Genomic DNA, 13,018 nt, shown 5'->3' on the forward strand with positions numbered 1-13,018 from the left:
AAAACAGGAAGCGTAAACCGACCCGCCGTGTGCTGCAAACATCAATCGTTCATTTCTGGTGAATAGGGAGAATGTGACATGCTGGATGCTAAGCTAATAATGAAATAAATGAAGTGGTACAATAATATGCTGATGTAGACACCAAAAAAAAAAAAAATGCAAAATGCTTGCAGTCACCTTAGTTACCGTTGAGATGGGGCTCCACCTTACTGTTGGCCTTGCGCCATCTTTCAGTCCGAGCGAGTCGGTATTAATCAGGGTGAGGCTGCAATGATGGATTGGCAATCAAGGAACGCCGGGAACAAAAATAACTTCCCTCACTCAATCCTTGACCTTACGGAGACGGCAGTCAGTTTGGTTAAAAGCTATAGCTATCACATAAAAATGGATTTTGCCCCTTCGGATCAATTGCCGTGGAAACACCCGACTAAAAATGGCCGTGGCTGTCGCTGATAAATAATGGCCAGCATGGAGGATTTATAAGACGCTGTGTTTTTGACTGCGGGACATTTGTGCCACACACACAAAAACAATGCAAGCAAGTTTTTTTGCCGGTGGGAGAGGAAGCGCCTTTGGACGAGGAAGCGTCTGAGCACGCATGAAGCCGCAATTACCATCAAATGTTTGAAAGCGGCCCAGCGTTTAGGGTTCACACACCATCACAGCTACGAGCGGCGTGACACGGGGAGAGCTTGGTTTCTTAAAAGCATCGTGACAATGCAAAACGACTCTCGAGGTTAACGCTCGTAGAATTTTTTTGAAATGTCATTGGGTTGTAACTCAAGTAAGGCAAAGAGATTCTGCAGATTTTTACAGTCGAATTTTTTTTTCCCCAAGACAATAATGCTGTCGAGGAACACGCCTGAATAATTTGTTAATTCAGTGGGCTCGTGACTGCAAATCCTATTTTCATCTTTAAGACACGTGTAAAGCGCAGCTCGCAAGCAGGGGTTCACCAAACATATCAATATTCATCTGATAATGCCTTTAATCTGCAGCCAGAAGCTTCTTGGCTCCAGGGGGGAGTTTGCGTCACCATTTTCTTTTTTTTAATGGGGGTGTAAATAAGTGTAATTCATTCAAAGTAGGCCTTCATATTCATAAAGCTGCATTATCAGAGGTGACCCTCTTGGATGCTGAAGCAAAAAGCTTCAAAAGGAATGTATCGATGAATCCTTAATGCATGTTATTCTTATCTGGGATTCATTAATAAACCATAAGACGTACTACTGTACACTTAACTGAATCAAGATTGAAAGTCGTACTACAACCGTAAAACCGGATCGGTTGGGATTTGGTCAAAACAGGATTAAAAGATGACTGTAGGTGGCAATCAAAGGTCAAAAACACAGGAGACTTGAGATCGGCACATCAATGTGCAGGAATACCACCGGGGGCTAGTTTTGAACTCGGCATGCTACAGAGACAGAGGCGCCCACCCCCCAACCTCACGCGGTGCACACTGCCGACATTGTTGATCAACCGTTGGCAAATATTATTCAATTAATGTTCATTTAACAAGATGCGTTGTTACATTACTATTTTTTTTTTCCATTGGGAAGTCTGGAACTGATAAATGGAATTTACATTACTTTTACAGTTCACCAAAACTAACCTGAATGTTGCGAGGTGGATCCACGATTGTCACGTCTGATTCATCTGAACGTGATGACGGCATCCGCGTGGCCTCTTCTGCTCTTCGGCCGAGTCACCGCAACTTGTAACACTTTCAAATCGACACTGACCTGACCTGAGTGGGCGGTTTCTTCGCAAAGCATCTGGTACCCGTCTCCATGTCTTTCAACCTTTCAAAAATTGGGAAGAATATCTAAAGGCTCAAGTCTGCATATCTCAATGAAGCCGTGTTACTCTCACTGCCCACAGCGCTTACCTTTGACTGGCTCTCCCATATTCGTCCCTTAACGAGGTGTCATGTACAGTTTATATAAGGGAGTGGATGACCTTATTAAAGGATAAATGGCGAGGAAGCACACTTGCCCGCTCACAGCGACAGGAGAGGACGAGCTGTCATTTATTCATCAAATGGAAGAAATGTGGATATACTGTTGTTCCTCACTTTGTGTTTGTAAATGCGTGAACATTTTGCTTGCTTTCCAAGTTCATGACTCCCAAGCTTCACAATGTCCAATCTAGTTAGTGTCTAACCCGATTTCTGACAGCCAATTCAATTGGACTGGAAATGTGTGGGTGTTTAAAAAAAAAAAAAAAAAAAGGCTAAATGAGGGAGGGCAACCTCTGCTTCCAAACTCATACTTGTTGTCCTTGCACATTAGCAGCAAAATAAACATTGTCCACTTCCTTCGCACTAACCACCTCCTGCGGTTTAGTTTTGGACTGGTGTGAACTACCAGTACAAACCAAACATGTCCTAAAGGCCAAGCGAGAAGGCTTCCGATTGTATTTTCTAATTCCAAAGGGACACTGACTCACAGGTCACCCGACAGCAAGCATCATCCGCAGGGACGTAGCGTCTGGCGGGAGTCACTGCGTAGGCAGGGAGGAGCCGAGCTGTCTGTAGATGAAGGAGTAGAGGCTGACGTCAGGGCGCCGACCGCTGCAGCCCTCGCACACGTCGCCGTGGTACTGGACCAACAGATCGTAGAGCTCCCCTGCCATGGAAACACAAATGCAAACAAAATGTGGTTATCTCCAACAAGCATGAATTGTGAAAAGAGTGTGTTTTGGTGAGTTTGTTTTTAGCGCTGCGTGTTGGCTGATTTGTTTATAATTACTGTCATGCCCTCGTAAGATCTGCGGTTCCTTATTTAACAGCTGCTGCGGGCCACAGCTCACGCTCAGATACTCACACGTCAAGGTCAAGATGGAACAGCGTTGCCCAGATGGTCATCATCATTTCAATCAAGTGAATCGGGCGCACGTTTAAAAGTGCTCAGCCTTGGTGGAGGGCGGCACGTTATTTTTATTTTTTTTCTTTAAGAGCGTAATCCTCCAGGTGAGTAAAAAGCAAAGTCGCGTATAAACAAGATGCAGGTGGGACACCTGCGAGCCTCTCACCAACAGTGACGCGCCTCCGCGTGAGGAACGAGTGCATGGCGTGGACATCTGTCATGAGCTGGCTGTCTCCGAAGGTGAAATAAGCCACGTCGCGTCCCGCCTCGGCAGCTGCCAGCATCTGGAGCAGCGCTGGGTCGGGAAGAAAGGAGGTCGGCGTTACGGCTCGGCTAGGAGTGCCGCAAAATGTTTCGCCACATGTCACCAAAGTTTGAAACAACTTGCAAAGTCTATAGACAAGTCTTACTTATCAAATTGGTAATGATGTTACAGCTAAATTAAACAGCAACAGTCTGTTTGGCAAGGGGCGGAGGGGTAACCTGGGAAAAGGTTTCAGCCCCCACTGAGGTGTGAATATTTAAAGAGACTGAAAATACACTCAGCAGCCAAGTCATTAGCGACGTTACCGTATTATTATTTATCATATTAGCTCACAAGTTGATGCACTATGGCAAATTGCAGCCACAATAATAAATTGTTAAATTAATACTGCCACTCTCTGACAAGAGGTAGCCAATTTATAGTCAAGTGGGTGTTTGTGTGAATCTTAAAAAAAAAAAAAAAAAAAAGTCTCCCCACTAAACTCTTTTTCTTCAATTATCACCCAATTAGATTATCCTACAGGGAAGCAAGGAAGAGCTGAATCACAATTACAAAGATTTCTCCGGGAGGCATCACGTTAAGTGGACAGTAGATGATTGGGCCTACGGAGGCCCGCCCGCACGTCACACCACATAATTAACAAATATGCACGAAGGTGTGCACGCGGTACACAACGAGACGGCAGCTTCTAGCATGCCCTCTCCTCATGGCGGAAAGCGCAAGGAGCAGATTGATGGACTAGGGCTGGCGATCAATTTCACTATTAATGAACCGTATTAGCTCTGTCACTTGATCAATAGGAGGAGGGCGACGAATAGACCATAAGTAAACCGACGCAAGACAAATGACGGCACTCCTGCGTTGGAGCCGCTCACCCTGATATTTATTGCCTTCTAATGCGGGAAGATGATCGGCGAGGGTAGAATTTGCGTCGCATTGCGTCACGACTTGCCTTTCAGACGCGCGTCACCTCCAAAAACCCCACAGCCCCAGTTTCCCGTGGCCACCGCCGAAAGGTTGTCGCGGTGTTCGCCAGAGCGGTCAAAGCCACAGTAGGCCTGCAATAGAGGAACAGTTCAAATCAACATGACATATTTTAACATGCTGAATAAAATCAAAATCACTTCCACGCTGCGCAATGTAAATGGACTATGGAAGGCGGCGATTCCAAAAAGCAATTCTATTTGCCTGCAGGCTCGCGCTTGACAAGTCTTTCAACGCATGAGCGCATCCAGGTTAGTGAGGCTGGCTTAACGCACATTTGTATCATATATCAAGCGTGTGTCATTTCGCTTGCACGGCCCGTTACTAATATCGGGCTGACCTCGGCTCATTTGTTCTCTCGGCGGACTTTCAAGCAAATAGACAAACACGGACCGCCCCCGCCTTTTGGAGCGATCAGAAATCCGACAATCTTCTATCCTGGGAAGAAGAGTATTCCAAAAGGGATTGATCCTTACGCCGGTGCATCGCTCACACCCGTGTCAAAGCTGTCAAACACCTCGCGACCCGTTTGACGGCAGACATGACATTGCCGATGTCTTAATTTCTCGTTACAAATGGATATCGCTACTGCCATTTTTTATTTTTTTTTTCATTCAAAAGGCATACCTTTGGATTAATCGTCTAAGGTGTATTAATGCTCAATGATATTCTGTACACATGTTACTGTCCCATCTGTTTGGAACACATGGGCTTCTCAAATATTTACACTGAGAACCGTCAACATGAGCACTTGCTAATGATCACAGCGAAGCTATGGACCACTTTGTGGGGATTTTTTTTTTTTTTACTGTACTTTGATACTATGGCACAAAAAGTATGACAAGAAAAAAAATTCTAAGCCAAAAGAACCTTATTGAGCTCCCGTTCTAATCCCTCTGGATGAAATTGTTCTAGGTAGTTCTTGAATGGCATGGCGTCGATCGCTACGATCTCTGTGCATCTTCTTTGCCAGTCGTCTCTGAAACGAATAAGTTTCCTTATATCATAATAACAAAATGGTAGCAAAATAGAGATGTCGCCACCTTGCTGGCTAAAAACAGTGCATCGGGGTTTTCACATGTAGGTGAAATACCTCGGGGTGGTGTCTTGATGGCTGCCGCCAAATTTGTACGTCTGTGCGTAGCCTGTGTATTTGCTGTACTGCTGTGTCCCTGCAAAGTAAAACAAATCCACATTCATCTGGACAAAGAGAACTTTAGGTGAAGTGGTCATGGTTAAATCATAAGGGCAGAGTTCTCATTAGAGCTCATTAGGACGCCGACCGTCGAGAGTGCTCGCTGAGACGCTGCACACACTGCAGCGAATGAAGCGAGTGATTAGCAGTGGTGGGGATGGGGAGGGGGGGGAAGGCGAATCTCTCGAGCGCAAGACCGGTGGGACGGATTCGGTCAGCCATGTATGAATGTGACGTTGTTTTCTGCAATGGACAGAATCAGCAAAAAGTCTCCTTAAAGGTTTGACCGCGCTGATGTCCACCGGTAATCTCAACAATCAATTCAATTAGCCCCGAGCACTTTTGCAGAGATCCATTCCGTTGCCATCCTACGCGTGCCAAAAAGCATCGCAGGGTAATACGATTTACCGCACGGCCACAATGTTGCTCAGGCTCGCATGCCGTAACAGGGACAAGACAGATACGAAGCGAACTTTAATAAAAATGATGGAATGGGAGAGTCCATTAGTGGAGCGGGTCTTGGGCAGGTCTTCCAGATATATTTAATTTCAGGCTCCTGTAATCAAGTTAAGTGGAGGCAGGAGAGCAAACGCGAGCGCGAGCGGGAGAAACGAGAATGTGACTCTCCCTGAGGGAAATGTCGTTACTTGAATGGTTTCCGTGATGCTGACGCCTCACTGTCGGGATCTTCGAATAATGAATCCGTTCCCTCGGTCGGCATCTCTCTACTTCCGCTTTTAGTTCCTTGGAACAAAGACCAATTTTTTTGCACGGTTTTCTTGGAACAAAGACCAATTTTTTTGCACGGTTTTCTCTGAGATTGACAAAATATTGATTGCGTCCATCTTTCATGGTTGCAATCAAGCAGCCACAGGAGTCTGAATGCGTCACTACTAAAAACTGAGTAAACAAAAATTGGAGTCTCAGCAGGAGGCTGATGATCTCGTGCTGGGCCTCCCTGAGTCGCCCCTTGTCTATTTGCGCCGACCCTCTCTCGCCATGTTGCCGCCACTCAATGCTGAAGGACAGTCGGTGGGAATTACTCAGCGTCACAATCAGGCAAGCGTGATCCCCGCCCCGCCAAGACAATCAAGACAAAACCGGATGGAGATGGGGTCAACGGTGGTCACGAGAAGAACGACATTCTGACATGACATTGTTCGACTGGAATAATCACCTGTGATAATCAGACACTCGTCATGATCCAGAGCTTCGGTGAAGAGGCGAGACACAATGAGCTCGGGGTTAATAAGGAAACGGATCTCCTCTTGAACGAGACCCGAACTAGTGACTCCTCCTCCCACGAATTGATTGGCAAAATCCACCTGAAACCCAAAAAGCAACAAATCAAGCCCCATTTGCTTTTTTTTTTTGGGTGCGTCACATTGAGCATTTTGCGACACAGCTCTCAACGAGCATTTGATTTCTTTAACTAGAACCAGCTCCGTTGTTTCCGCTTGGACGTTGACAAGTCCGAAAGCGGCCATGTGGAAGATATGGTTCTCACTTTGAAGACTGTCAGTTGTTGCTCATCGGCCTGCAGAGCAACCCCCTGCCGTCGCAACCCCTTTCGGGGCGGATGTCCCCAAACTGGTCACTCAACTCCGAGGACAGTCAGCCAGAGCGCTAAAGCCTACTTTGACAGGCTGTCAGCACACCAAGCCACCCAACCGCCTCCCCCCACCCCGGCGGGGCGGACATCAATCTGGGCCGCGGCGTTCCCGGGGGTTGGTCGCGAGCGCTCGTCAGCTGTCAGCCACTGGCGACTGAAGGCGAACAAAAGGTGAAAAGGCAGAGCGGGCAGTCCTGACAAGAGAGCGAGAAGCGCGGCCGATCCCCCGGTCCCGAGACCTTTTTGCCAGCCGTAAGCATTTTGGGTGAAGAGCTACACAACGTAGCGACTGAAATACAACGGAACTCTACTTTTAGCAAATGCGCACTGTGATAGATTAGCCAGCTTCAAAATCACATTTTGGGATTCCTTTGAGAAAGCACAACCAGGGGCACATTTTGAGAATCACTTACCTGAAGCATTCCGTAACCATCATCCTCAATGGTCCCTTCAGATGCAATGTAGAGTTTTGTGAGCAGAGTCTCGCAGCTAAAATGAAAAATAAAAAGGTTATTGTACTCCCCCCAAAAAAAAAAGAAATCATGATATATGATCAAAATCAATGAACTCTACCATTCCCAATCTGGAAGATTATCCAGGTTTTTCCGTGTAAACGTGACCAAACCGGTAGGCTCTGAAAAGCACAAAATGGAGGGAACACGTTTGCCTTTATGTATATTTGTTGTGGCAATAAAAGAAAAACTTACTTTGCTCAGTGACACTTTTGAAGTAGCACATTAGAGTTTTTAACTTCTCAATCTTCCTGGATGAAGACCCTTCAAACAGCCTGCAGGCAAAAACATGACATGTCTGATTGAATGACTCATTTGTTTCTTTATTATTCTTATTTATACGTGTGTTCAAATATTAGAAAGCATTTTCGAAGCGAGGGGAATATTTGTGACATCACATCTCCGCGTAGCAAGTGGCGATTAAAGTGTCCCAGGGATGAGAGGCGTCCACTGTGTCCACGTGAGTTCAGTCATGCTTCAGTTCTCAGCCTGCCTTTCAGTCACCCGCCGATTATGTAGGATCTCCTCCGCTATGGCCACAATGGAGTCGCCTCGGGCTCTCCATCACTTGTGCCACTTTGTAGCACTCTCACACACACGACACATAAAAAAAAGCGATAGCTGGAGCTTGGCCCTCATCCTCGGGGAGGCATTAAGACGCCGTACTGCGTTGCTTTCAAAGCAAGGAAGCGTGAGGTCAACCCCGCTTTCCTGACACGCTGCTCGTGGCAAAAGTTTTCAATGCACATTAAAGACGCCATCTCACTCCTGAGTGTGTTCTGAGCAGGGGGGGGGTAATAACAAAAGCTTGATGCTCTGAAAGCCCTTTGGGGGAACTGAGAATTTCATTCATCACAGTCTCATTTTGTGTTTCCAATCTTGCGCCGTGGAGTCCTGAGGGTAAAGTTTGACTTGACTTGCTGGCGAGAGCAGGCTTTTAAGTCTTGACAGAAGGCCATAGGTGAATTATGTAATAGCGAATGGCACCACTAAAGTTTTTCAAGGCTTGAACGTTACCGGAAGAAGTTGATGTCTGGGTAGTTGCCATATTCGCTGCGTCGAGAGCTGCGCCGCGGGAAGGTGCAGAAGAAGGCGTTGGCGAGCAAGCAGGCCACCTGCTCCTGCGACATGCTGATGGAGTGGCTGCTGCCCCTCTTGAGGAGAGGTATGGGCTGGAAAGGAAGGAGCAGAGCGGCACGACTGCAGCGCAAGGTCAAAAGCATTTGTTTAGTCCATTTACCAAATGAGATGTTGAAGGACGTCGCGCACGAGTGCTAATTTGGCGCCACTTTTGCCCGCCTCTTGAATCATGTTCACAATCAAGGGCCTCAAATATACAAACGGGCAAGGGATGATGCAAAAATGCCGCATCAGGTTAAGCTTGTCCCAACACGATATTACATGAATAAAATACAGCCAAAAATAAATCAATCCCACTTTTACTGGCAAATTTACTATTTAATCAACCCAGCCAGAGTCACATTTATGTAAATGTAATGAAGGAATTATCAGTTTCTCAGATCTGGAGCAGGATGGTTATAAAGAGCATTGACAAGCGCCGTGGGCTCCAGGACCTCACGCTTTGATTGCCGTTTGGGATTTTCTGTCATGCTGTTTGTGAGTCTCGGGATCAACTCGTGGCCATTGCGGAGTCCATTTGCCAGTTAGCGACGAGCGTTACCTTGGTGCACAGCTCCGACGCCCTCAGCGCTAATTGCACCAGCTTTGGCAGCAGGGAACCAAACAGATGTTCAGCGGCGGCAGGTTCCAGGACCTTGGAGAGCGCAAAAAGGGAGAATATCTGTTTGTGTTTGTGGTTACTCGCGAGATTGGGAAGAAATGTGGAATTTTGCAAATGATACAGCTGCTTTTGTGCATCTTCTTTAAAAAGTCTAACCAAAGCATTTAAGATCATTTCAAGATTATCATATTTGTTTCAACTCCAGATCTCATCGAACGAGGCAACAACTCATTTAGACTGACTAAAAAGACCAAAAACACAGGGATCACTTCCAGAATGTTGAGATCATATCAAAACCCAAACTGACAGCCAAATAAGAGGACGGGTCCAATGAAACAAACGACATGTTTACACTCACACAAATGTCATTAAGATCAATCACCGAGCTATCTCATCAGTAGCGCTGTGCCGAGCCAAGTCGTTAAAATACTCTTTGGAGTGGCGTGTAAATGCAAACGGGCGAGGCCAGAGGAAGACTCGCCGTGCCGAGAAGCCCGGGACATTTGTACGATGGCAAAAGAAGCCATTGTCCTTGGTGTGATGAAGGAAGGCGCTTGGTGAGTGCGAGGCGGCACGAGTTCGGGCCATCTTAAATCAACGCCGTCAAATGTGAACTAACTGTGCAGACCTGTACATCACGCTAAACTGACAACATAGTCAAGAGGGTTGCATGCACGAGAGCGACAGAGCGTGTGTGTGTGTGTGTGTGCCTTCTGTTTCTATTCCCCACAGGTCGGAGCAGTAAAACAATCTGCTTGGCTGCCCGCGCAAATAACACACATGCACACACGCAAGCTCGTAAATACGGCCGAGGAAAACTGTCCGTCAACAGCTTTTGTTATGCGCCAGGAGTGCGTGCGCCGAGATGAATATTCAAGGGAGGCGCCGGGCCCGTCACTCTGCCACTCATGTCTACTTCCCTCTGACACTCAAATGCATCCCGCTTCACTGTCTCCTGCAGCCTGAGGAATCAATATTGATGGAAAATGCCACAGTACCCACACACACATACATACATACATACATACATATATACATACATATATATATGTGAAAAATCAATGAACATTTCCAAATTTTGCTTAACTTAATAGCTGTCAACACATTTGAATTTGACCCCCCATACTTACATGATTTATGACACGCATGCGACGCCCGAAAGATTCGACACTAAAAAGTGGGCGGGGTAAAGCGTTTCCTAATGTCAGCCATTTTCCTTCCTGACAAGTTACCAAACGTGACCTTTTGGGCCCGAGATTAAATTATCGCTCCACACGCCCACATTGCTGGTGAAGGGTGGCAACATTCTTCTCATGCAAAATCCATTCCATTTTTTTTTCCCTCCAGATTGACAGCAACACATTTTTCATCACCGCATGCATGGGGAGGGGAAAAGACATTCAGGGTATTTTTTTTTTAGCATCCAAATTTGATGTATTCTTGATATTGCAACGAGCAGCCCTTTGGGAAAATAACACTTTTTAAGATTTTTCATGTTTACAAGCTCAGGAGAGATTTCTCCTATCACCTAGTGTCAATGCAGCCTGTCTGGCTGAACAAATGAAATATTCCCACTGCTTTCTCAGTCAGTGTAGCCCTGTGCATGTCCTGTGTTGTTGTACAAATTTGTGTTATTTATTTGATGTTTATTTATTTGTTATTTATTAAGATTAAATTGACTTGGAGTAATTTGTACGGAAATGGCCCTAAATATATTTTGTCTACATTTTACAGACAAATATGTTGTGCGTGAAGTATATTATGAATACAATCAATATAGTTTACCTTTGTGCAATACAAATGTAATGCAGTGAAGTCCCACTTCTTGGCAGTAGAAGCACAGTATTTCAATATTGCGTTCTGTAATACATAAAAAAATAAAATAAAATAAACCCTATTAGCTGCAAAACCAATACCATGTCAGTAGGGCTCGTTTTGTAGAATAAGGATGCCATCTAAAGGCGTACTGTGGTACTGACAGACAACACCAAATTAGGAAAGCACTTTGCCTGCAATTCTTGAGTGCTGCTTATTCTTCTCGACAAAGTTTGCCTAATCAGCTCCCACCGACTCTTGTTCTGAAGTTGTCGTGTTTCCTGCGGGAGGAGAAGCCACGTCAGATGTATAGATGGAATGAGGAGTGAGAATAGATTGATCAGTGTTACCTCATCTGGCACAGGAAAAAGATTCCTGCTCGAACAGGGCATTTTGACATGGACATCATCCCAGGTATCGGCAAACGTGGCAGGATATGGAACAATTGCGTGACGAACAAGGTCTGTCTGTCAACAACAGGGAAAATATAATTGAATTAATTAAAATGTCATTAAAATGAATTAATTTCTACAGAATTCGTCCGCTAAAGCTGAACGTTCCAAACGATTTGGATGTTTTAATGATGTGATGAGGTAGTAACTCGAACCCTTATCATCACAGTGTGGACGTCCGGAATGTTCTTCAGCGGCGCAAGAGGTCGGCCGCATTGGGGCATCCGCCGTAGCTCGCAAATTGGCGTCCCGAGCCAGGTGATGTCAGGTTCTTCTTCCTCATCTGTGTCTTGATTCGCACAGCGTTTATCATGCTTTTCTCCTCTCGGGGCTGCGGACGAAGCCCCTGAAAAGAAGTCTGTTATTTTGGCTTTGATAAAGCATAATGAGCTTGCGGAGCCTGACGCCACTTCCTGTTCCTCGGAACTGCTAGTATGAAGCGTGTGTTGACTTTCTGAATCCGTCGACAGGGAAGGGACACGGCCGCCAAAATCGAGATCTTGAGGCGATAGAGGTTGCGTGTCTTCATCAGAGTCCGAGACAGCGTTCGGACTACCTTGAGAGCGACCTTGGCAGCCTTCTTCAACCATCGCTTCAGAAGTGCTTGGATTCTGAGTGGGGTGCAATAACCATCTTTCTAGAGTGTTTCTGGACAGTTGCTGTCTGGCACCAATCCTGCGATGAGAACTTTTGGTCTTGACACCTCGCAAACCATCCATGCCAGCCTTCGTCTTCGAATTCATCTTTTTGCTGTCCTTTTCTTGATCTAATGTCCCATTAGTGTCGTTGGGATTGCATAACGTTAAGTCTGTGGCAGAAAAAAACACTTTGGTTTAAACGTCAACGAGTGAATTCCTTGAAAATCATCAAATTACCTTGGAGAGGTGTGTTTGATGGAGACGTTGAGGTTTCAATCCGGGCTCGCTTTACTGAAGGTTCAAAGTCTGTCATTCTGTAAAATGAGGAAGAAATGACCAAACATGAGAACAGTAAAGAGATACGTTGCAAAGTCTGACTCAAGTATTACTCAAGTATTACTCACGGTGACCAGTTGCTTCGTTTCCAATAATATGAACAGTTTTTAAAACGTGTATATGACCTGAACGCGCCTTGAAAACTATTAGCCACATTGGTAGTCTACTCCGACATTTTGCCGAATCTTTTTTTACAAAATGATTAAACAGTTCGGCCTGTGAAGTTTAGTTTGTTTATTTAGCTTGTGATTGAGGTGAATAAACAGCCAGAGACAGTGACGTCAGGTCAGCGAACCTAGCTTGCATGCTATTATGATAACTCGCCGTAAAACAGTCACACAGTGAACCTGCGGATTGGGGTGAAAACACATGAACTAGAAACCTTATGAAAGACAACGCTTTTTGCTAAAACGAGCAACGTTAAGCTGAAGCGGAATGACCACGAGTCTTTTCAACATTATTGATTTGTTGTGAAGTTCCGACCGTAAGACTTCCGTGCTGCGTGACGTCAGAACTCGCATGTTCACGCGATAATTGAAGAATGGGCTCCCACTGTTTTAGCGTAATAAAATATAAATTAATTGAAATCAAAACCGAC

At 45.6% G+C, this 13,018-nt stretch overlaps 1 protein-coding gene across 1 annotated transcript; it reads right to left on the reverse strand.

The window, feature by feature from the left end:
- Window positions 1-2,009: 2,009 nt before the first annotated feature.
- Window positions 2,010-12,941, reverse strand: LOC125990958 (poly(ADP-ribose) glycohydrolase). The gene is made up of 17 exons (XM_049758387.1): window positions 12,904-12,941; window positions 12,322-12,398; window positions 11,602-12,254; window positions 11,345-11,461; window positions 11,189-11,275; window positions 10,965-11,039; window positions 9,120-9,212; window positions 8,456-8,610; window positions 7,634-7,713; window positions 7,500-7,560; window positions 7,340-7,415; window positions 6,492-6,639; window positions 5,213-5,291; window positions 4,990-5,098; window positions 4,088-4,193; window positions 3,037-3,165; window positions 2,010-2,630 (listed from the first exon to the last, which is right to left on the reverse strand). Exons 1-17 carry the CDS (start codon window positions 12,939-12,941, stop codon window positions 2,503-2,505), a joined length of 2,211 nt encoding a protein of 736 aa, XP_049614344.1. The 3' UTR covers window positions 2,010-2,502.
- Window positions 12,942-13,018: the final 77 nt, after the last annotated feature.

This window comes from Syngnathus scovelli, chromosome 21 (genome assembly GCF_024217435.2).
Source record: "Syngnathus scovelli strain Florida chromosome 21, RoL_Ssco_1.2, whole genome shotgun sequence".
Lineage (NCBI taxonomy): Eukaryota > Metazoa > Chordata > Actinopteri > Syngnathiformes > Syngnathidae > Syngnathus > Syngnathus scovelli.